Genomic DNA, 25029 nt, shown 5'->3' with positions numbered 1-25029 from the left:
ACTGCTGTTAGCTTACCTTACATGTTGACTGCGACGTGAGAAGGCAAAGAAACGACACCCTCACCTGCTAGGCCAGAAATAAAACAGAACAGCTAGCTTAATTTGTCATGAAAATATTCATAGGGAAAAAGCATTTTCATCGTATCTTTCAACATGTTTCCATCCCCACACACCTAAAAGCCGCTCTCCTTTCCAAAAAGCTACTTTCGCAGGACAAAAAAGGCAAAATTAAGATACATTTTCCCAAAGCAGTAAATCAAAGGGGAAATCTTCAACTTCGAAAGTTTTTTTCTGCTTTGTAATCACTTAAATTACTCATCCTAAAAATACAAGTTAAAACAGAAAAAAACATGGCGGCATTTAAAACAGCAAAAGAAAATATGCTATGACTTTCTGACATCCTCTTAAGTGTGGAAACTTCCATCGCACAGATCAAACAAACAAACCACCACAGACTTCAATTCAACCTTTATTATCTTGTTCTTTTCTGCTTTAAATTAATTTCCTCACCTTTCTGTAACATCTGAAATAAATGAAAACATCCTGAACAGGAGTGATAATAAAGACTGACTTAATTTAAATTGATACATATTACCAAACAAACAGTAAAACATAACATGTAATGTCTTTAACGTGTCTGTAAAACACTGTTCCAGCTCAGCTTGGTATGGTAGGATTTGGCATCTTAACAGAAATGCCTTCAGTTGGTTGCTTCGTCTTAAAAACAAAATATCATTCTCTTATTGCATTTGACAGAAAAAAAAAATACAAACAGGAACAAAATGCTGCTAAAAAACACAACTTAAGAGACATATGCAATAGTGCCAATGTTTTTGAACTTTTTAGCCATCACAATAATCGCACACACGCACACACACACCTTTTCTCTCAAATGCAAGCTGTCAGATTAACGTCTATTCACTTCCCTGACTGGAGCAGATAAGTGTTCAAAAGCAAGCGCACACACACTCACACGCTCACACACAAACATTTTTCATGAATCTCTCATGGACAAGAAAGGAAAAACAAAAAAACATTCAACATTGTAGCAATAACACAGACACTCCCGATCATCATCATCATTATCTTCATCGCATCCTCCTCCATTCGGTCATACTGTCAACACTCCTTTCATGCACACACAGGCAGGCAAGGAGGGCACCTTGTACAGCGAGTAAATAAGTGATCATAGTCATCATTAACATCATGACAATATATAATAACCAACTTGATTTCTCGAGTAAGAAAAAATACAATAGCGAGGTCAGTGTTTGAAGGGCAAAAAAAAAAAAAAAAAAAAAAAAGAGAGAGAGAGAGAGGACATCTCTGGATTTCCACAAAGTTTCATACATTTCTCTTTTCTTTTAAAACACAAATAATAATGATAAACAACTGACGTACATCAACAAGGAGATACAATTTTGCTTGTCAAATATAAGAGCAGTGTATAACTGATGAGAAGGTGTGATGCTGCTGACATGGCGGGCGGGCGGCCGCTGGGTGTTAGCCAAGGCCACTGCTGTTGTAACATTTAGTCGTCCTGTAAGGTCTGTGTAGTTGTTGTGTTGTAGCTCTCTTTCAAAACATGGAGGGATTTGTGGAGGATGTGTCAACAACAACCCCAGAGGCATATAGTGCAAGTTTGGCTAATGTTGTTTTTGTTTAGATTTTTTTGTTTTTTGTTTTTTAATACCCTGGGTCCCATGTTGATGGCATATTTCCACCAAGGTAGAGGTGTCGGTACCTACTAAAAACGCTCTCCTTTTTCCAGATCTCAAAAGTTGCTGATCGTCCGTTTGACTCAGTAGTGTGGCGCCGTCCCAAATTTTCTACAAACTCCATATCCTTCCCCCACTCTCAAGCTTCCAAACGTGAGAACTCAGAAGTACGCCTGCTAGGTCTACGAGGGCTCAGTCTGCAAGTCTGAATTTTTAGATTCGACCATTAAATAGTAATACAAAAGAAAAAGAAAAATTGTGGCACACTAAAAACAGCAATAGCTAAACTTGTTGACATGTACGACTCTGGCTGAGCCTGTCTACAGTGCATGCCTGAGTGATCGGGTCTCTGAATGCAGATGGTGGGATTTGGAGTAAAAAGACAAAGAGCTATCCAGTTGAGTCCTAAAGAGTTTAATGGATTTCACCTTTTTCCCCGGTTCAAGTTTTACTGTTGTCTTCATTTAAAGTTAAGCGGTTTTAATGTGTATGTGTCAAAATAATGTGTGCATGTACTGAATGTAGCCTGTGTGTTGTATTAATGTTGGGTGACCAGTGTAGCTTTAATTCACGTCACCTCTGCATGTAAATGAGTACAGAGTGTGACATATGTATTACAACTTGGGTGTAAAATATATATGTGTGTGTGTGTGTGTGTGTGTGTGTGTGTGTGTGTGTGTGTGTGTTTGTGTCAGTCAAACCCTTAGATGGAGTCGGCCCCCCCGCCCAGCAGGTCCCCTGGCAGCAGCGAGGCGGGGCTGCCCATCTGGTGACGATCCTCCAGCGCCGGGGAACCCCAGAGGCTACTGCTAGGGTAACCCGCCCCGCTCATCCCACCCATTCCCCCCCATAGGCCCTGCCTTCCGGCCTCCACGCCTACAGCCCCGCCCACCCCGGTCCCGTTGCTGCTCCACTGGGCGAAGATGCCCAGCCCGGGCCCCTGGGTGGCGGACTGGTCCGATGAGCTGCCTGTGCTGTCCAGACTCTGCCACCCGGAGCTGGAAGGCCCGGCTCCTCCGGTTCCTGCTCCACCAGCTGTGGATCCTCCTTCTACTCCTCCTCCTCCTCCTCCACTGCTGCTGCCTCCTGCTCCACCTCTCTCACAGCTTCCTCCATTACTGTTAGCCCCCACCGCGGAGGCCGCCGTAGGCCCGGAGCCTGCAGATCCGGCTGTGGTTCCTCCGCTACCTGCTCCTCCGGCCTGGGAATGTGCAATGTAGCGAGCCACATCCTCTTCACTCACAAACTCCGCCAAGATGGTGGTGTTACCCAGAACACACCTGGCATAAGAAAAAAGTTGAACAATAAATTATAATTTAAATGTAATACAAGTTCTTGTTTTTATGAGGTACTGTTTTCCCTGTTTCAGGATTTAATAGTTGTCAAGTATTATTGAATATAGAGAAGATTCCAGCTTATTCTGGCCTCATATTTGAAAGTTTCATCAAATCCAAAGTAAAAACATCAACATTTAATACATTTGATAAACGTTTATTACAGTGCCTCCCACAAAAGTCTGTGAATAGTTTGAGAAATAAAGAAAAATGAAGTTTAGTTTGGCATCAATACTGGAAGCAAAAAAATTCCACCTACCGCCATGTCTAAAGTTCACTTATTAACACGTTACATCTTGTTTGTTTGATCTATACAATCACATTAGTTTAAAAATTACACTTTATTTTCAGCTGGACTTATTTCTCGGTCAAGACCATTAACTTCCTGGAGTCTCTCCTGGCTGCCTGGCAACTAGTCCAGACCAAGACACAGTCTGGCACATCACCCTTTTTGTTCAGATAAAAGAAACAAGATGTGTTTTAATTAGTGAGCTGTGGATAGAGCCAGGCTAGCTGTTTCCCCCCATTTCCAGTCTTTGTGCTAAGCTAAGCTAACTGGCTGCTCACTACAGCTACATATTTACCATCCAGACATGACAGTGACATTACAGAAAGGTTGTAAGAGTCTTACATGTGCAGTGCGCTCTGGGCCTTGGCTGCCTCCTGTTTGGATCCGTAGCGAATCAGGGCTGTTCCTTGGGTCAGGCCAAGGTGAAAGGTCAGCAGGGGGCCGTGCTGCATGCAGATGGTCCTCAGTGTAGAGCCATCAATCTAAAGGAATATACAAGACGGACGACAGTGAGTGATAATGATTTGCAGAATGCAGAGCAGTGTTTCCACGTGGCATTACTTTTTTGTGCCTGTTTATGATACGTGTGCAACAAAACAACCACGACTAAAAACATGTCACTCTGGTTTTTCCTCTCAGTAGTTTCAGTCGTCGTATTTGTAAAAACGTGTGTGTGCGTGTCTACCTGTGGTGTGAGGTTGCTGAGCACCAACCAGCAGCTTTCCCGAGAGCTGCCGTCACTCCAGGTCGAGCCTGTAGAGAGAGAGAGAGGAGAGAGAGAGAGAGAGAGAGGAAAGAAGTGTGAGTTTTCCACATTCCCTGTAAACACAACCCTTTTCTGTTTTTCCCCTCGGCTTCTGAAATGTAATAAATGATGAATAACTTTGACTGCTGCTTTAACCGAGGCTTGGCTGCTCTTCAAATCAAATATAAATGGACTCTTAAGTTCAAAAGAGCACTGTGCTGAATCTCAGCAATCAGAGCGAGGGGTTTTGTTTTGTGTTGTTTGTTTTAAATCTCCAGTGGACATTTAAATCAGCTGAGTGGGGAAAGGGGGACAACCCTGTAACTGAAACAACATGAAAAATGCGTTAGGGCTTTACCAGTGGTGCTGGAGCCACCGCCCCAGCCCCTGCCGGCCAGTCTAGGGGCTCCTCCTGACCAGGGGGAAGGTGATGGCTGCTTCTGACTGGCTAGTCCTGGAGGTGGGCGGGACAGCTGGGACTGGCTGCTGCCACGGCTGGCTTTCCAGGATTTGTGTCCAATGGGCTCTGGGGGCCAGCTGGTCTTGTAGTCTGTGTACTTTGCTGCAGGGGAGGGGGGGACAGAGAAGTGAATGAGGGTGTGGAGGGGTCGTATACAGACAAATGTGAGCTCAACCTGTAACAGCAGCGGTGTTGTAATCAGAGATGTGTCAGTCAACGATTACTAATACGCACTAACATTATGTCTGGCTTACATGGCAGGAATGATGTGTTTTTCCTTGTTTGGCGTGGTGTATGCTCGTGTGTGGTTACCTGAGTTGTGTGCGTTGTTGAGGGGACTGTCTGAGGCACTGTAGGGCCAGGCACCAGGTGAAGGCAGCAAGGTGTTGAGGGGAGGGGTGGAATCTGTAAACAGAGTTAGAAATGATTTTATCACCGAATGACTAAAAACTATTCCAATAAATCAAACTCATACACATTTATGTAGACTTGTTTACTGGCTAAGAAACTTCTATTTGACACAGAGGATGGAGTTTTGTGGTGGGAGGGGCCACTGCTTCAGTGTTTTTATTCCCATTTCATCTTTTTCTTTAAAAGCTACTGAACCAAGAAAAACAGGAAACTCTCTGAATTCATCCAAAACTGAAACCCTGACTTTAAAAAAGTAAATATATTTAAGCTGCAGATTGTTTTATTTAGTTTTATGTTTCCACTCACCATTAGTGGCAAACAGAATTTTACATAAAGTGACTGGATGTTTCTTGCTGAAGGGCATCTTGAGAATCAGAGTAAACATCTACCTTCAAATTGTTATGTACACATACTCGTCTGTACCTTTGACTTTTTACTCAAATCAGATATTTTCAAACAGAGTTCCAGGGTTTTCCCTCTCGATGTCCTGTGTCCACCCAAGAACATCTCGGAGAGACGTCAATTTTTCATGTGAAACTACTTTATTCAGTGTTTTTACCAGTGTTAATTATCAGGTCTGTTTGTTTTGGAGAGGAGGATAATAATGATAATAACACTGAAGGAATCTTAACCTACAAACAACATGACTTGTATGACTTGTTTAAGAATGCAAAAAAAAAACTCCCACAAAATTCAACACCAAATTACACACACAATTTTGGAAACTGAAGAAACATAATAACCCCGGGAAGCTTAGAAAAAACAAATCAGTTAAATGACACAGTAAATCAACTGCTGGATATTGTTCAGTTCAAGCAGTGTCATCACACAAACGCCGTACCTGTATTGTCTTGTAACAACTGGTGCTCAGTATCATTGAGGTTGGGGGACACCGTGTTTCCCATCATGCTCCCCGGGGTCATGTAGGGGTCGGATTCAGGGTCGACGCGGTCAATTCCCTTCCAGGGCACGCCAGGCTGGAACTCTACAGAGGGAACACACATGAGGTCTGTTGGAGCGTTTTGTTATCTTACTTTAAACCTGCGTGGATCTTCTTTAACGCGACACTAACCTGGGGGCCAGCTGGGCGTGGCAGCAGGCTTGGTAACCATCTTGCCAGGGGTGCGATGCCAGTTGTCACTCAGCCCGTCTCCAACCATCATGTCGTACTGAGAGTAGGGCGAGCCCCCCGGCATCTTTATGGGGGTGACGGGACCTGGGAGGTTGTCAGAGGGCGATGGTAATGTGTGTTACATCACTGAACACCAGATGGGTTCACAAATCACCTCAATATGTGACTTCACATCTAATCACATTAACGCTCAATGTGCCTCAACGCTCATTCATCCCAGGTCTTATCAAACACAAGGTTTGTGTAAAGAAACAAACAAAACAAAAAACAAGCTCACCATTTTTATGGAATGCGTTTTCAGGTAAGGATGTGTCTGGAGAAGAGTGGCCCTCCATCATCCATTTGAAGCGGGACTGCTGACCCCCTAGGTCCTTCATGCCACCAGGCCCACCCACCACAGAACCACCAAGGTCCAGACCTGGTAAGTTCACCCCAGAACCAAAACCTGCTCACAGGAAGAGACACAGAGAACAGTGGCAAAAATAGGGAGGATTATTATTTGAAATGTAGTGCAACTCATAAATAAAAAAACAGTGTAGGAAGAATTGCTCACCAGAGTACGGTCCAAGAGTTTTTTGGTGCAGGTCAGCCACAGACCCTGCCAGACCTGGATGGGGCAGGGGGTCAGCCACAGGCAGTCTGGGACCCCCTAACCCACCTCCATGGTGGGAGGGGGAGAGTTTGGAGCTGCCGCCTAAACCCCCAACCTGCTGCTGCTGCCTCTGCTGCTGGAGCACTGCCATGATCCTGGCCAACTGCAGAGACACGACCCAAAAAAAGTCAAAGTCAGCATCTGGAACGTGGAAGTAAAAAGCTAACAAAGGAGTGTGTGATATATGGGGATTACTCTGTATGTGTGTACCTGTTGAGGGTCAGTCTGCTGCCGCACGTTCGGCGTGAATTTCCTCTGGTTTTGCAGCAGCTGCTGTTGCTGCTGTTGTGGCTGCTGCTGCTGCTGGAGGAGGAGCTGACAAGCCTGAACGAACGCAGACAGAACGAAACAGAAAAAGAAACAACAGAGGAGTGAGACGGCAACAGAGACAAAAATGTAATCTGCACGGCGGTTTTCAAGCTTTACACTGACAAACCCATTTGTCGACTGAATGCTATGCAGACCGAGGAAGTGTCATTTTTTCTGGGCTCCTTTAGGAGGTGAACGTCATTATCCAAATATTTGGACAGTGAATCACAGCTTTAACAAAAGTTTTTTTTATGGAAACATCAGCGTTGGAATGATTTTGATAGAAAACAGGAGATACAAGGAGAGTAAAATCCCAACTTTGTCATGTATATATATGTACACACACCATCTATCTGAATAGTACAAACATATGTTTCAGTATTTATTATTGTGAAATCTCCACATCCATGCAGTGGCTTTCAGAGATGTACTGTTGCTGCTTCTCACCAGTTGAAACTGAATGTGAGGTGGGTAGATGCTGCTGAGCATGGCAATATGCTGGGGGGACAGCTGTGGAGGGAACACACCTCCCCCGACTCCTGCCACTCCTCCCACGCCGCCAACACCCCCCACGCTCCCGCTGGGAGGGGGCATCTGCTTCAGCACAGAGCCTGGCACCTGGAGAACAGACACAACGGCAGGCAGGCACACCTGTTACCACAGAAACGCTTTGGTGCTGTAACCAGTGGCAACTGCATTAGCTTAGCGTTTCTTCCAAATCAACAATGATTCTCTTTCATGTTCTCATTAGCTGGTGTTAACAAGTGACTCGACCTGAGAGAGTGGATGTAATTGATTCAATTCCTGGACAAGACATGCATTTCACTTTGTATTCTTAAAGCAGGAAGCATGATCAGTGTTGTCCTGAGGAGTGATTATGCACTGACTAATGGACTCCATGAACACACCCAGCAGAGCCCCTGTTGTACAAGCCCATAGAAAGAAGAATCAGGCAATTACACATCATGTCAGAAAGCCTTTAACGTATGCAAGCGACCTGGCGCGTGACCTGGATATACTGTGCCGATCCCACATTTGAGGCAAAGTGCAAATAAAAGTTGCACCACCGTCACTTCGGTGCAAGTTTTCACCTTAAAATCAACACGTGCTAAGAGAACGGAGGTGCGAATGTCATCGAAAGCAGGTGTCTACATTTTCTTTTCCCACGCAATATAGTTGTGTTTTCTCTCATCTTGGCTTCATAAACAGCACGTGTCAACACATACACTAGTAGCAAATTCTATGTTGGTTTCCGTTGAGTCCTTTGAGTATTTTAAAAAAAGCTTCATCACAACAAGAGGCTCGGACATTGCCCTTACAAGCAAGAATACAGAACTGGATATTTCAAAAAGCTAAACGAATTTCCAACCTGAAGTAACTCTGCTTTTTTAACTGCTTACTTAGTGTCAAACATAAACAGTAAAGATGACTCAGCCTACAATTGACACTCAACCCACATACTTCCTGTGTCAATCCTAAGCGTGAAACATACCAGGTGAAAGAGTACTGATTAGCAGAGTGAAGGCGAAAGCTTAAGTACCTGAGGTGACAGGAACTGATGAGGCACTTGCGCTCGTATCCCTGGGGACTGGTTTATGGGTGCGACACTTGGCTGGTGTCTTGACTGAGCCATCCCTCCACCGCTGCCAAAGATACTGTGACCGCCCTGTGATTACAGATGGAAAGTTAAACCTCAGAAAATCCATAACAGCAGAGAAACAGACACGAAAAGCACACTAATATGGAAGAATGTGACATCAAAGTGGAGAAGGAAAATTTATGGGGGTGTAACTGTATGATTATCTTTTACGAAAACAGACAACTACAAGAATCTAGTGTAAAGATGGTGGGGACAGAAACAAGAGGAGCGGTTATCTTACTTGTCTAAAAGGGATAGTGTGGTTGAAGAGGGAATGGGGCTTGTAGACAGTGGGTGGTGAGTACAGAGAGCAAGGACCCTCCTCCCCAGGGCACCCATCTTGATTGGTCAAAGGCAAGGTCTGTCACAGTGACAGCCAGGGGGGAGACCAATTCGAGTGGTAGTAAACGGAGGGGGTGAGACAAGGAGAAATGGGGCAGACCAGGAAGAAAAGGTAGAAACACAAGAGGATATAGAGAATAGTGATAAAGGACAAAATGTTATCTAGACATGAGAAAGACAAAAAGACTGCTGAGGTGGAAGAGGGGCGTTACCTTGTCGTAGTAGGATCCAGCATCCCCAGGTGCTGCCTCTTTGGAACCAGGTGGACGATAAGCCATCCCCCCTCCTCCTCCTACTCTTCCGCCCTTCCTCATGTCTCCATTGTAATCGTTAATTCCCATGCTTCTTTTCTCCGCCTCCATCTTCTTCTCCTGGAGAGAACCCGGCGCCAGATCGAGGTCTCGGGCCACTGGGATCATCGTTCTGAAAATAACGACCATCATCATCCCCGAGCATTGTTCAACATTTCCTGCTTTGCCCTGCCAAAATAAAACTCTAAAAAAGAGCTAAGACGTTTTCTGTCTTACCAGCAGCCCCATGTTTGAAAACTGTCTGTTGATGGGATTCATCCATGAGTCTCCTCCACCAGCCTTCAGTGGACCCTGAGTGACAAATACAAAGTGAGTTCTTTCAGGGTTTAAACAGAGGAAAACTATGGATAAGGTGGAATTTCTTTTTTTCCCCTCAGCACTTTTTCTTCAGAATAAACCATTATTTTTTAATTTCTTTTATCAACATCCATCTGCCCCCACCAGTAACTCACCTTGTTGCTGGGCTTCTTCCCGGTGTGGCTCTGTCCCCAGGCGCCGCCGTTGCTTCCCTGTCCCCACGACGAGCTGCTTCCCTGGGAGCCGGTGCTGTTCCACATGCCGCCTCCCTCCTCCTCATCCTCCCAGCTCGAGTGACGCGAGGCTGCCACAGAGCCCTCTTTGTCCCCCCAGCCATCTTGCATAGACTTTGAACCTGCGAGAAGAAAAGTTGTGATTCAATTAAAACTCTTTTCCAGCTGTTTTTTTTTTTAAACCACATACAGTTTGCTTTAGTTTTAATTGATTTTCTAACCAGATTTGATGGGGTTGGGAGAAGGGTTTCCCCAGCCTGTTGTCTTCCCTCCAGCACTGTCAGGGTCTCCCCAGCCTGTAGGGGCATCACTAGGTTTCCCCCAAGCTGCTGTGCCATTGTCCACTGTAGGACTAGTTGGAGAAGTACCACCCCAACCTGACGGACCTGCAGACACACATTGACGAAAAACAGGTCAAGATGGAGAAACCTGACTGAGATCCAACCAATTTCCTTCAATTCAAGTCTGGGCTCCATTCTTGCAGATGACACCTGAACTGCTCTGTGTGTTTACAGTTGTTTAAACAATTGAAAACAAAGTATATCCTCTGATTAGTTTTTAGCTTGATGTGGTCTGGCACATTGATCCTGAATCAAAGCATGTCCTCTGAAAATACACACTTACAGAAAATGTATTTATTTAACCTCAGCTGTGCTTAGTTACAGCACGAACTGACGGTGCAGTATTGTGGCAGGCTGGCTGCTGTTGCTGTGGTTTTTGAGATCAAACTGCGGAGATAGCGAGCAGCTGCCTGGCTGGAAAAACAACTGTATTTCTCATGACTCAGTTGTTGCTTTGTTAAACTAAACTTCAACATAAAACAGCTGTGTGAAACTTTCACATACAGCCAGCATATTAATGTTTAAAGCAAAAAAGAAAAAAAAAGAAAGATATCAAGAAACAGGTTTGCTAATCAGATCTTCTCTTTTGTTCCTCCCGTCTTTACAATTTAAGAAAACTCTACTAAAAATAGAGAAACATATGAAGTTTTTTTATAATTCATAACAGCTTAAAAATCACAATATTGTGGCCAAATCCACAGTCTCTTAAGGCTCACCCATAGCTGAAGTTTTCCCAGGTCCATGGCCACTGTTGAAGTCTCTGTTTCCTCCGAGTCCTGCAGTCTGCCTGCTAGGCTGTTGCTGTATTGGAGGTCCCTGCTGCTGCTGTTGCTGCTGCTGCTGTTGTTGTTGTTGCTGCTGCTGCTGCTGTTGCTGTTGCTGGGCCTGACCCTGAACATGCGGCTGCTGGCCAGCAGGGGTGCTGTTCTTATCCCACAAGTTGACCGGCTTGTAGTTGTAATGCGTCGGGTCGCCCCAAGCCGATGTTCCATCATCGATCTCGTTTTTCCTACTAATAGACTGCGGCGAGGGTTCCTCCCAACCGCTCGGTTCAGATCCGCCTCCACTTCCTCCGCCGCCAGGGATGGGTCCCGAGGCCCAGCCTGAGCTTTGGTTCTGATTCTGGGCTTGAGAGATGGGTTTCCTCCCCCCGCCCCCTTGCATAGCCCCTTGGTCCAATGCTTGCTGCAGCTGTGGATGCTGATTGCGGGGCTGTGATTGTTGCTGTTGCAGTTGTGCCTGTGGGCCTGTGATGGAGCCCAACTGGCTGTTTGGCATCTGGTGCATTTTGTTTCCTCCACTCCAGGTTTGATGGGTTTTTGAACCCGTTGCCCCCACGACACCCATCCCGCCTCCTCCGCTCCCTCCTCCCCCTGTGCCCCCTGCTCCCCAGGTCCTCCGGGGAGCACTGTCATCCCAGCTTCCCCAACCGCCCACACCTGAATCCCCACCTGAGTTTCCACTTTTCTTCCTCTCATCCTCCCATCCCCCTCCCCCGCTATTTGATTTGGACTCTTGCTCTCCCCAGTCCCTACCTGCCCCAACTTGTCCCGATCCCCACCCACTTCCTCCTCCATTCCCACCCATTTCTTTCCAACCCCCTGCTGCTTTCTCCTCCTGACTTCCTCCCCAGCCTCCACTCACTGGGTCACCCTGTTGCCCAAGATCACCCCATCCTCCTCCAGTTCCTCCTCTACCACTGTCCCTCCATTCCTCACTACCCCAACCCTTGGCCTCCTGGCTGTCCCCAGCCCCCATCACTTCTCCACCCCAGCCTGTAGCCTTCCCCTGCTGGTTATGTCCTGGTATTACCCCAGGCCCCATACCCGGTCCCGCTGTGGTCGCTGGCCCAGATTGTGAGACGCCAAGATTCCTCATGTTGGAGCCTGAAGGTGGTGGAGCTCTCCCAGACAGAGAGGCTCCACTACTGCTACTGTTGCTGCTGCTCTCCCAGCCCTCTCCAGAGGACCCAGCAGACTGAACCAGGGAGGGATTGAGCCCTGGTCCCATTGAATCACTGATTAGGGTCCTGGGTCCACCAGAATATTGAGAAGAACCACAGAGAGAAGATGGGTGTTTTGATGTAGCTGATGATGATCCACCTTTGCTGTGTCCTCCTTGTTCTTCAACATCCCAGGCTGTGTTTTGTCGGATCTGTGTTTGGCCCCAGCCTGTGTTGGACAGGACCCGTGGGTCCAGATCAGACCGGCTTAGCAGGTTCTGTAAGGCAGTTTCAGCGTTTGGTGCCGGGCGGCGAGGACGACTGTGACTGCTGTTAGGTCCGCTCCCGCTTCTGGAATTTCCGCCACTGGATGAAGATCCTCCCCGGGCCCCCTGTCCTCCTCCTCCTCCACCCCATTCCCCAGTTTCACCCTCTCCCTTCTGATTGTCCCAAGCTCTGGTCAAAGTGGTGGCTGTCGAGGAAGACGAGGAGGTGGCCGGGGGGTTGCCAGCTGTGCTGCCCCCACTACTGCTGCTGTTACTGCTGCAGGCTCCACCCATTCCCTCTCCTCCTGGATTAGCTCCTCCAATACCAGAGGAGCTCCCACCCCAATCACTACCAGAAACTCCTCTCTCCCCTCCTACTCCTGATGACCCCCACCCTCCCTGAGATACCCCAGAGGTTTGACTACTGTTTCCCCCAGTTTCAGCACTGCCCCAAGCATTAACCCCACTAGTGGAACTTGGATACCCCCAACCCGAGGTCCCATTATCCCCTTCAGCAGCTCCGAATCCACCTGTGCCGCCTCCTCCGCCCTCCCATCCATCAGTCCTTGAGGCACCCGTTTTGGAGTTAGCTGCAGGGTAAGAAGGCTGGCCTCTCCATGAGGAGGCAAGGCTGTGGTCTCCCACACTCATCCCGCCGCCTCCAACACCACGGTCCATTCCTCCCCCTATCCCTTCCCCCCCTGCGATTTTTGGTCCCGCTGATTCGCTGTCCCACTTCCCCACTCCCATCTCTCTGTCTCTGGATTGCATTTGGTGAAGTTGGTGCTGATGGGTGCTTGATTGATTCACAGATAAAGGTGGGTGACCCCCCAGCACCCCGACTGCCCCGCCTCCCAGCCCCAGGGAAGCAGAGTTGTTGGCAGACAAAGACCCTCCAGGGCCCTGGTGATGGAAGGAAGACTGACCTCCTTCCCCTGCAGCAGCGGGCCCATCCTGCTGCACCAGGGCAGGCCAGGCCGAAGGGTTGGCATTTGGATTGAAGTTGGCACCTGGAATCCCACTGCTGCCGTCGACGGGGCCACTGGCATCATGGCTCCCTGGCACAGCGGAGGCTTTGGAAAGTGAGGAGGGCTGTTGTAGCAGAGGCCCAGCTGCAGCTACTGCATTCCCTCCTCCAAGATGACCCTGGGAGGCAGCCGTCCCCCATGCCACGCCATTGGACGACTGCATACATTCATTGGGCAAAGAGAACGAGGAAGTGGGTGAGGATTGGTTGCCAGAGGCACTGATGCTGTTCACAGGCATTCCATTGTTGCTGCTGCCCCCTCCAGCCCTGGTGAAAGACGCTCCTCCCCCATCACTGCCAGCGATGCTAGGCCACTCCTCCAGGTCGTTGCCATCGACAATCACCTTCTCCCTGCCCTGAGAGGAGGTCTGGCTGCCTGAGCTCGCCCCCCACATGGAATTTGCATAATTAGAAGTAGTAGTAGAAGCAGCAACTGATGATGAGGTGAGGGCCAATGAGGAGGCAGCCGCACCAGAATCTGTCAAAAGGAAGAAATGTTGAGAGAGATGGTCTTAAAGAATCTTTAAAAAGAACGTACCTCTTCTAAATGTGACCCACAGCATTCCTAAATCTTACCTGAGACAGCAGCCATGTTTGCATTTGGGCCATCCCCTCCTCCTCCCCCTCCCAGCAGCATGGAGGACAGTGGCGGCTGACCCCTCTTCAGTAGCACTTTATGGTCCTGCTGGCAGCGGAATCGCGGCGGCACTTCTCTCGGCATGTAGCGCGGTTGCTGCTGAGGCGCCTGGGCTCCGCCTCCGCTACTTGTGCTGCCGTTCCCAGCAGCACTGGGGCCGCCAGCGGTGGAGGAAGAACTGGTGGTGGAGGTGGGCTGTCCGTTGGCCACCGCCAGGCGCTTGGCATTGTTGCCGCCCTGTGACGGGGTGGCAGCACTGCCAGGGCCCGAGGTGGCTGGGGATGGGGAGGCAGAGGGGGTGGGTCCAGGGCTGGGGGAGGCAGAGCTGCTCTGAGTGGCAGGAGACTGGGTAGACGCCGGCTTGGTCAAGTCTGGCACTGCGGAAAGGGTGAGGAAAACAGAGAGACAGAGGGGAAGAAATTAAGTCTCATTTAACCGAGTGCATCTAAAACAGTATAAAGTTAATTTTCTGTAAATGTTAACATAGTTTGATATAAAAGAGATAAGGAAATAAGGGATAAGGAGAGATAAGGGAAGTTACCACACTGTCACTGTGCCGCTTACCTTTGTTTTTTTGTTCTGTAACCTAAAATGAATAGGAAAAAAGTACATTAGTTGCTAAATCATTCTTCCAAAAGCGTCAAAGTGAGGACAAAAATACACTTCATTTCAAATGTCAAAACTCAACATGTCAAACAACACGATTTGTGAAGGGATGAAAAAGAAAGTATAAGACAGGAGACAGCATGGGGTTCACAAGAATGACACTGGAATTGTGGGTAGATAAAGAAAAAACATTTTCAGAGTCTAGGTGTGCCAGGATAATAACTGGATCATTGCCCACATTCAAGATCATGTAGTTGTTGAGACTTGCCTTGTCTTTAACAGCGTTCTGTCATCACTGATAGACGTAATTTTCTGTCTTCTCCTCACTTCTTACATTTAATATTGCTAACAGCAATAACTTAAAACTGCTTCCAATTCAATTAAGTCTTTCAGAATTGTGCTCATTGCAAACTTTTGTTTTCTTCAAGAAACATATTGATTTATTAAAAAACGATCACTCCATTTAAAATGACAACACTTCATCCTGAAGTACCATCATTCTGCCTTCCCAAAAAACAAATAATTTGAGCTGAACAATAAATATCTAAGTGTTTGGCATCACATTTAATATTACCAAGCTCATATTGCCATGAACCAGCATCTGGCAGGATACAGATGTGAATTAAATCTACCCAACTAGTATAAGACAACAGCATACGACAAAATGATCTGCAACAAGCGCAATCTTTTCATGTCAAGTTAAATTCCCCTTGAAAGTTAAAAACTATCATTCACACATCCAGATTTACCTATGTACAAGTCCTACAGTGGTTTGAGTGATATTTACATCCAAGACAGTAAATAAAACCAGCCTGACAGTACAGGAAAATATGAATACAGTTTAGTCTTAATTCAGAAATACACAACATGAAATAAGACGAAACAACACCTTATCAGAAAATTTAAGGGAAATAATATACGCCAAACAAAATATAACATGATTTGTTCTCAAAGGTTATCAAACTTGCTGCATGTTTGTTCAATGGTGTTGAACACAGATGGAGGAAACTGCAAGTCATTGTGTGAAGCAGATGCAAATCATAAGCCCAACATAACAAAAACTTTAAACCGAATGTGGTTCCCTTGGGAATCAAACCGTTTTTGCTATTTTAAAAGTCAGCAGTGTCTGTTAGTTAATCTGCTGCTGGCTAGTTAATCTGAGGGTATTTCAGTGATGGGAGCACCATTTAATCCAGCATATTGTGTGAACACACATAGTATACAGCTGACCCTGGAGTATTAACGAAGAGCTGACAAAATGAACACACTCACCTTCTGAGAGGCTTCCCTTTTCCTTTTTTCGTCTTTTTTCCTTTTCTTGTCTTCCATGAACTACTGCTCCTGTCCTGATACTCCTTTCTTCTAGAAAGAAACAAAGGAAAATTTAATAACGTGGCCACACGGTCACCATTTTAAATAGTGTCTTGGAGTGTAAAGGAAATTACTGCCTCAAACAAATATACAGTTAATGATGACTGCAACTAAACTCAAGGAGAAAAGCGACTTCACAGCTGCTACATTGCCACATGAGCCTTCATCCATGTGTTTAAACATCAATTGACTACATGGTTGATTGGATGAATCAGCCATCAGGTGCTAGAGCTAAGAATACTGCTGGACATGTGGGCAACAAGTACAGTAATTATCCCTATCGGAAGCATGCAGAATACTGTAAGCCGATCACACTCATAGGCTCAACCAACTTTAGACAGTTTACAATAGGCTCGACTCAGTCAGCCAGTTCATTTTGTCAGCAGACCGACTGAGTCTGCATGTGGCTGAGGAAACCATAACAAGTGAGACCCATGCTCGTGCCTGAATTGTTACTAAGATGGAGTATGAGCAAAAAGTCGGTCAGGGTTAGGCTCTTTAACAGCTGGAAGACAAGAAATATGTGCCATCCAAGAACACCAAATATGCAGTGTCATTTGGATCCCTGATATAAGAACACAGAACAAGCTGGTATGGACTACTGACACTGTATTTTTAATCAGATATGTCTATTTTAGGGTTGAGTTATGAGCTCTGAATGTATTCATAGACAAAAGAGTATTTGCAATGTAGGTAGCCAGGCATTCTCTATTCCTTTAATTCAACTGTAACAGTCCAACAGGCATAGGAAATGTTGTCACTCAACTTAAATGTACTGTTTTAAAACAGCAGCAACAACCAAAATCCAACAGGATATTTCAGCTCACATTCCTATGTCGAAATATAAATCCTCCTTTAATAAACTCATTAGACAACAGAGGGTTTGACTGCATTAACTTAGTGAACTTCTGAGCCCTGGCGGTGTCTGTCTTTATTTGATTTCTTTTTTGCTTTCTGCCATAACACCTCCAAGAGGCAAAGAAAACGAGCCCAACATCCTACCTGAAGCATTTCTGACCTCAAGCCAGAAAGCCAGATAAGATAGACTGATTATTATGAGCTGTCAGGACCGCATTCAGCTCTAGTCCAGCTACCCTTCAAATCACGGATAGAGGCTACACAAGCGAATGTTACCTTACCTGTTGTCCTGTCAACGTTGTGACAAGCTCAGCGGTATTTAGCTAGCTAACGCTGCAGCACAGAAATCACAAAACCGTTCGCGAAAAAGCGAAGACACAGAGGTGGTTAGAGTCCCTTAAACTGAACCGTGTATCAACGGAAATAGCAAACCACCGTCATCCCAGTCCTTACAAGTTCATACAAGCGACAATTTTGAAGGCAGCGCCTGGTAGACTATTTCGTCGATGGCTAACATTAAGGAGTGGTTTCTCCCCATAGATACAGCACAAGCGCGCACATTAACAAGCTAACGAGACCAACCTGCGTAAGTTTAGTAACTGCTCTGTTGTGTTTACACAGCGGTTCTAAACAGCGAATACACCGAGTCACATACCCAGCTCTGCTAATGCACACACACAAATACTGCTACATCAGTGCTAATGCTATCGGACGTTAGCTAGCTGGGTAAGCTAAGTTGCCTACTGACAGAGCCTACAAGTAGCCAGGCTAGCGGCGTTAGCTTAGCTTAGCTACCGAGCGCAGTTACACGGTCTTTCATCAACACAGTTGTTCCTGTCATTTTGCAAGCATACAAATCACGACATGTTAAAAAAGAACCTTAGAAATATCAGCCACAAATTCAGCTACTCACCTCAAGAATCACATATGAAGAAAAGCTAGCGTGCTAGCTAGCTAGCTTAGCTAAAGTGCTTCAGTGCGATTTTTTTTTTAGCTTTTTGAGGCATTCGTCGAGGCTACAAGAACAGCGACGCCTGAGCAGATAGTCAAGTAAGTGGCAGATGATGAAAATACACGCGTAATAAGCTACTGATTTGTAAATAAGTACTAACGTTGTAATAGTGTAAACCCTAATGTGCAGAAGAATTTAAATTTCAAAGCGCTGTGGAGTCAGTCGGTTGACGGGCGGCCATTTTGCTGCTCAGTATGAAGCGTCTCCAATGGCCAGCCTCTGGCAGCTGCGTGGAAGCTCTCTGACTGGTTGGTTCCTACCGAGAGGGATGCATAAAAGACGCTTATTGACCTTCATAAACTTTTGACAGTCAAACTTGGCATTACTATACATGCTTAGCAGTTCAAGTCCTCCCCAATATACCCCTTAAAGTAGCCACTGAGGTCATAAACAGAAAACAGTTTGCTGCTGTTCGCTAATTCATAACTGCTGCTCATAGCTTTCTCTTTCTGAATAGCATGGCTCCGAGGAAGAGAGGAGCAAGGAAAAGGAAAACTGAAGAGGCTTTGGAAGGAGAGAAAGAAGGGGAGGATACCGAGGAGAAGGAGGCTGATGGGAGAGGAGACAGGAGGAGGAAGGAGCGTGGAAATAAGAAATACATTGGAGCTCATGTTGGCATTCAAGGTAAGGTCTAATGCCACCTCCTCCTAAGTAATTCTAAGAGACATCCACTCCCTCACAAGTCTTATGCTGCCTCTTATGTGTCCCCCGCAGGTGGGATTTGGAAAGCAGTGGAGTCCTGCACAGAGATGGGTGGCAGCAGTTTTGCCCTGTTCCTGGGCTCCCAGCGATCATGGAAGAGGCCTGCGCTGGACCAGACAGCTGCAGACAAGTTTCGGGAGCAGGTTTCCATGCAAGGGTTTGACCCAGCTCACATCCTGCCTCATGGATCTTACCTAATGAACTGCGGGTCTCCTAAAGAGGGTTTGTCATGCACTCCTTCAAATTCTGTCCTTGGCTTTTCTCCCTTCTTCTCTCACTCTCAGTTCATCCCTCCAGCTGTGTCTCCTCTTTCTCTTCTGACAACCTCCTCTGGTTTTTCCTGACATGTTGCGCCCAGATGTGTTTGAGAAGAGCCAGGCCCTGCTGGTGGATGAGCTCAGCCGCTGCAGCCTCCTGGGCCTCAACCTCTACAACTTCCACCCCGGCTCCTCGCTGGGCTCCATCACCACTGAGCAGTGTGTGGACAAGATAGCGGGCGCCATCAACCACGCTCACCAGCAAACACCTGCCGTGGTTACAGGTACAGGGAGTGAATTTTCCCCTGTTATGCCACATTTTTTTGCTGTATTTGTGAGGAATTACTGAACAGGTCTATTCCAACAGGTCATATTCAGCTGAATTAGCAGCGTGTTAGCTGTAAGATAGATCGTAATCACTGCTATAAAAAATAAATTTTCAAGAAAGACAGGAACTTAGCAGTAACATGATGCCAGATAATCAGTAGTGCAGATGTGCCAGTTGCAAACACTGCAAAATTATGTCATGTGGCAGGGGAAAAAAAGAGTAATGAGAAATGTTGAACACAGGAAGACTGCATTGGCAAAGAGAAACCTCACAACACTGACTCACAGGCATTTAATGGGATATTTTCTCTGAAACGTTACAAACTGTAACCTCAAAAATAACACCTTTTGCTGATCTTGATTACAGGCAATAGGAAGTTTCCGCTCGACATTGCTTTACTGTGTGTTTTAATCTCAGTGTTGCAGGAGATCTTAGTCAAAGCCAAGCACAGTGCGCACACATTTGATTAATGGGTTAAATCCTTTTGCATGTACTTAATAAAATCAGGCTTTAATATGTTTTGAACCTTTTCAGGAAGATTAATGATTTCACTACCACGAATCAATTATCAGGCAGCAAATGTTAGCAATATTTTACCATCTCTTACAAAAGCGATTTGACCTCAGATTTACCTTTACTGACTGCAGGCTTGTAACCGCTGCTGCATTACTTGTGATTCACGGCACCGAGCGCAGTCTTTTTGACTCGCATACCCTAAATGCCACCGGTGTGACAAGAATACACTGCAGTGCAATGCCTGAAAAAACACTGAAGCAGCAGCAAGAAGCACCCTCAGGCTGTGCATCAGGCACAAACAACAGAAGCCAGATCAATGTAGGGTGTGTGTTTTAAGTGTTGTAGCAGGCTGAGGGACATGTGACTTATTTAAATGGGTGTATCAGACTGATGCGGTGCCTTCTTTTGCGGTCAGTGTTGGAGAACATGAGCGGTCAGGGCAGCACGGTGGGCGGTAAGTTCTCTGAGCTGAAGAGCATCATAGACAAAGTGAGAGACCAGACCAGAGTGGGAGTGTGTCTGGACACCTGCCATGCCTTTGCAGCAGGTAAGTGAAACCGACTGACCTTTTTTTTTGTTCAATAAAATCAGTAAAGGATGGTTAGAATTCCTATCAGCAGTTGGCGTTCAGCACCATTTCCTTCCCAAAGTCAACACAGTCTATGTTTCAATGGGCAGTTAAGTGAACAAGGAAAAAAATGTTTTTCTCTGGTTCAAGTTTGGAAATCTGCATCATAATCAAGCTTAAAACAAGGCTGCTTTTGATTTGGAGGAGACGCATGTGAAGCCATAAAATATTAAAACTGCCTTGGTAGGATATGACCTGGCTGCAGAGGGAGGAGTGAAGGCCATGCTCAACAAGTTTGACCAGGAGGTGGGGCTCCACTATCTCAAAGCCATCCATCTCAACGACTCCAAAGGTGCAGTCAGAAAAAATATTCAGCAACTTCCAGTTACAGTACTTACAATGATCAAACTGAGTCAATAAACTCTGTCGTTGCTGTTTCTATCTTTTGTGATTTGCAGGTAAACTGGGCTGCAACCTCGATCGCCACGAAGACATCGGTAAAGGTCAAATCGGAATCTCTGCTTTCAGAGACATTGTCAATGAGCCCAGACTAGACAACATCCCCCTGATCCTGGAGACGCCTGGACGGTGAGATGCAGACACAATTAGCCTGTCTATATGAGAAAAATACAGTCATAACAGTGGAAGAGTCTGTAGAGGTTTTTCTTTCAGTGTTTAAGTCAGAAAATGTAACCAACATTACAGTGAGCCACTGACTTTTAAAGTCAGAACTGTTGTTATTTGATGTAGTCAATGAAAATTTGGTGACGATAGAATACTGTTCTGTTCTGTTCTGTTCTTCCCCCACAGGCCAGGATTTGAGTACGCTGAGCAGATTGAACTTCTCTATTCACTCTGTGAGAAGAAATAGAAAATGCATCTACTCATGTACTAGCACGGCTAAAATGAACCAGTGTGAAACCACAGCTCACGTCTGTTAAGAAAACTGAAGTGTTTCTCAAGGACCAAAGTGGACGAGTGGTGAGGCTCAAAAGTTGTGTGGTTGTTAATCAGAATGTTAAAAGCTTCGATCTAGAAATGTGTTTTGTCTCTAAGTGTAGTTAACTGTAGTTGAATAAATGTGTTGAAAGATTTTTTACCTTGTGCAGAGTTGTTGTGTTTAGATTGAACCAGTAGAGGGCAGCAACAACACACAAATGAAACAAACATAATGTGAGCCCCTCAGTGGCTGCAGACACAAAAAAAGTATAAAAATCCAATTTGTGAGCACATTTGCATTTCTGACAGTCACATTTTTAATTTTTAATGATTAGCAAAACTATAAAAAATAAAAATATAGTTATTAGTAACTTTTATCTTCTTATCTGATCTGTTCACAAGCCATTATTTGTAAAACACACGATCCTTCTCTTAAGGGTTATGTAAATTTGATTTAGATTTACAATAAACACTATGAGTGCAATCACATTTATACAAAGTCAATTTGTTTAATAGTAAAAGTAGAAATGATGATTGAATGATTTCTGAGAGAGATCAGATAAGTTTGCAAGTAACTTTTCCCACATAGAACATTTACAGAAATGAAAAACACCAAATATAAAGTATCATTCTGAGGTAAAATGCAGTGGCAACAAAATGTCACTTGTATTTAAAATAAGAAAATGTGAAATCTCTCAAACAGGACTCTGGCATCAGCTAGAAAATGGTGCCTATCATGTTTCTAATGACCATCTCATGAACATCCATACCTCTCTAATCTAACACCAGACACACACACACACACACACACACACACACCACCCCTCATCCATAGCAAGCTCTCACATTCCTTTACAAATTGGCCCAGCTGTCAAATACCAACACTTTGGTGCAGCTGTTGACCCCTGGGAGGAGAACGATCGATTGTCACACCTACTCTTAACACCCCATGGTGCATTTAAACATGCATATACACACACACAGGGAAAATAAATCCCCTGACATCGGAGACAAGGAAATATACATTTTTTTAACTTGAGACTGAGGCTGAAAAAGCTATAAGAAAGCAAATATATAGAGAAACAGGGAGGGTAGGGGTTATGAGCTGATGTGATCGATGTGTACAGGTGGTTGAGAGGCATGTAATGAGGTGGGGAGTGGTGTTGGGAGGGGGCACACACTCCTCCATCTTATATCATTACATCAGGTTAACAGTAATGATTTGTTCCCTCCATTTTCTGGGAACTTTAATCTTGCACGTCTGACTCTTTTGTTTACATGCAACGTTAGTAATGTTGGTGTTTGAACTTAATCTGCCGTTGCATTCATTGTGGATAAAGTGTAAAGTAAGAGCAGGTCCAGACAGTATGTCTCTCAGTATGTTAACAGAGACAGGAAGTGGAGGTGCTTGGCCCAAGAATGTCTCTGCTCTCAGGTCCCACCCACAGGAAATGCCTGTCCGGCCTGTTTGAGTCTGCACTGACGAAAAAGAAGTCTCCTTTTAGTGGAGTTTGATTTTCTGACGGAGGAAAGGATGGAGGGAGTTTGAGTGATGAGGAGGCCGGACCTGGTGCTTGTATCCTCCATAGTTTAGACAAGCAGATGTATGATGGTTTTCAGAAGGTGTTATGGTGATCTGGTTGGGTCAGGGAGGTTACAACCCAGGGAAGCTGAAGACTAAACAGTGAACACACATTCCTGAACTCTAAATTAATCATTTGCTAGAGGAGGCATGCAGAGGAAAACACGCCAGTGGGAATATAAAATGCCCCTCCGTTCTCTAATTATTTTAAGATGTGGGGTATTAGCTGGTTCTGGTCTAATGTGTGCCCATGTTTTGTGAGCGCTTGTCCAGCCGTTGCTTCTCCTCTTTCTCTGTCATTACAATATGCTGCGAATATTTTCCACTGCAGCCTTAAGCCACTGATCTAATTATACAACTTTGTAAATACTTCCAGATATCTTCGGTTAGACTAGTTCAGTGTCTTTCCAAACTCATATGCAGAAGGCTTGTGAATTGCTCGCTGATGATCCTCTCACTGGGCTCAGTTTCCATCGGACTGATAGCTGCTGTGGGAAATGGACACAAACTTTTAACGGCCTGCCAAAGCAAAGATGGAAACAAGTCTCAAAAGATAAAATGAAGACATTGTTTCTGTGTTTGTCCTCAGTAGCTCAAAGGAGGGGGGGGGGGATAAGAATTACACTGGTATGCATGCACCACAGTTTGCATTAATTCATCAGACTAAAAGCCTCTGTGGATAAAATTCCACAGCGTCTCCACCAGATCGGATGAAGACCAATATGGAGCATGTACTTGTGCACAAACTAAACCCTTTGCTGTTCGTTTTCAGCTCCTCAATCCCCCTATTTTCTCCTCATTTATTTCTGCTGAGGGTCATGCACTGGAGCTGCTCAGTAAAACCACACTCTTTGACTGAATAGCTCCACTGGGACATTTGCGGGGTTTTGGTCGCAAGCACTTGAGACCAAGCAGTGGGGAGGGTAATGTGTTCACTCCCATACTCTTTCAGTCCATACAGGGAATTTAACTGGCAACTTTCAGGTCATAAACCCGCCACACTTGACCTCTAGGCTGCTGCTAATAAATATACAACTGCTTTCTTTTAGAGGGATATAAGAAATGTCATAGCCATGCTTTCATAACCCACTAAATTGCTTCACAGTCCTCTTACTCATTTCAGACAGATGCCACAGCAAAGCAGCTTGTGTCACTTAGACTGCATTAGAGAGGAGCATTGTCTGCTGGAGATGCTTTTGATTAAAAAATAAAATATGAACATGAACCAAATATAAAAGAACCAGTGATAGATTATAATTTTAAATGAAAAACACATGAGACATCACAACAAAAGATACTTTGAGTATGCTAAAACAGACGATTGCAGATTTTTCTTTTGCTGACATACAAATTTTACCTCTGCAAGATAGAAAATGTTAATTTGTGAGCTTAAGATGTAGTGGGAGGTGAATTTTGTTACATTTGGATGTAGCTAGGCTAGCTGATTCCCCCCATTTCCATTTTTTAATGCTAAGCTAAGCTAACTGGCTGCTGGCACCCCACCAACCCCAACATAAGAATTCAAGATGGCTGCTGCTCACATCGATAGTAGTAAACACTGCTAATTTTACTGTTTATAGCAGTTATGTTGTTGTTTCACATTAAGTCAGTCATACACATAGTACTGTTCAGTTTTTATCTATGGACATGTTGCTATGCTGTTTGTATGCAACTCAACTGGTATTGCTAACAATGGCTAGCAAAGACAACGGCTAATCCTGGATACATTTGAAAGTTTGAAAGTTAACGGTCATGGCTTAATGTTTCTTTTTTTGTCAGGCAGTTAAATTTGAACAGCTTTTTAAGAACATGTTTGCATTAAATCTAACGTTAACTGAGGTGTTCTTCAGGTGGAGTGCAGATTTGTTGTCTATACTGAAACAGCGGCTATAAGGCTCTGTGAGCGTCATATTTAACAAACAGACATGACAGTGGTATTTTTTTCTTCCAGCAAAGTTTGTACTTGTACTACTATCATTTAACAGTAGCAGAATCTAATGTTAATAACATTTATTCTTTATTTTTAGCTTCTCTGTTTGCTTGCTAACTGGTTTTCATGCACTTGCAGGGTGGGAAGTATGCCCTGTGCCAGGTGATGAGTTGTAACTGTGACATATTTTCAGATCCTAATAAAATAAGAGGATATATTTTTCATCAAAAATCATACTCAAAAATGTTTTCCTTTCCAAAAGCTTACCCCATAAT

At 45.1% G+C, this 25029-nt stretch overlaps 2 protein-coding genes across 3 annotated transcripts; one reads left to right on the top strand and one right to left on the bottom strand.

Moving 5' to 3' along the window:
• Positions 1-456: 456 nt before the first annotated feature.
• tnrc6ba (trinucleotide repeat containing adaptor 6Ba) lies at positions 457-17981 on the bottom strand. Its single transcript, XM_018685467.2, is given in 23 exon segments — positions 457-2998; positions 3684-3823; positions 4027-4094; positions 4445-4648; positions 4859-4951; positions 5799-5942; positions 6030-6173; positions 6367-6534; positions 6643-6844; positions 6952-7065; positions 7498-7668; positions 8591-8716; positions 8931-9050; positions 9244-9435; positions 9437-9454; positions 9559-9633; positions 9795-9994; positions 10094-10258; positions 10930-13926; positions 14025-14462; positions 14650-14671; positions 15964-16053; positions 17834-17981. Coding segments are annotated over 22 exon segments (6435 nt in total). The 5' UTR covers positions 16021-16053; positions 17834-17981; the 3' UTR covers positions 457-2421.
• si:ch211-141o9.10 (probable endonuclease 4) lies at positions 17205-21400 on the top strand. 2 transcript variants are annotated; one of them, XM_018685478.2, is made up of 8 exons: positions 17205-17506; positions 18390-18556; positions 18647-18856; positions 18993-19175; positions 20151-20282; positions 20551-20655; positions 20762-20891; positions 21114-21400. In XM_018685478.2, exons 2-8 carry the CDS (start codon positions 18391-18393, stop codon positions 21172-21174), a joined length of 987 nt encoding a protein of 328 aa, XP_018540994.1. In that variant the 5' UTR covers positions 17205-17506; position 18390; the 3' UTR covers positions 21175-21400. The 2 variants fall into 2 exon arrangements, with proteins under 2 accessions (XP_018540994.1, XP_018540993.1); XM_018685477.2 differs by lacking the exon at positions 17205-17506 and adding an exon at positions 17823-17970.
• Positions 21401-25029: the final 3629 nt, after the last annotated feature.

The sequence above is a fragment of the Lates calcarifer genome, linkage group LG23 (genome assembly GCF_001640805.2).
Source record: "Lates calcarifer isolate ASB-BC8 linkage group LG23, TLL_Latcal_v3, whole genome shotgun sequence".
NCBI classification, from domain to species: domain Eukaryota; kingdom Metazoa; phylum Chordata; class Actinopteri; family Centropomidae; genus Lates; species Lates calcarifer.
The sequence above is the reverse complement of the archived record's forward strand: the minus strand, read 5'-3'. Positions and strand labels throughout refer to the sequence as shown.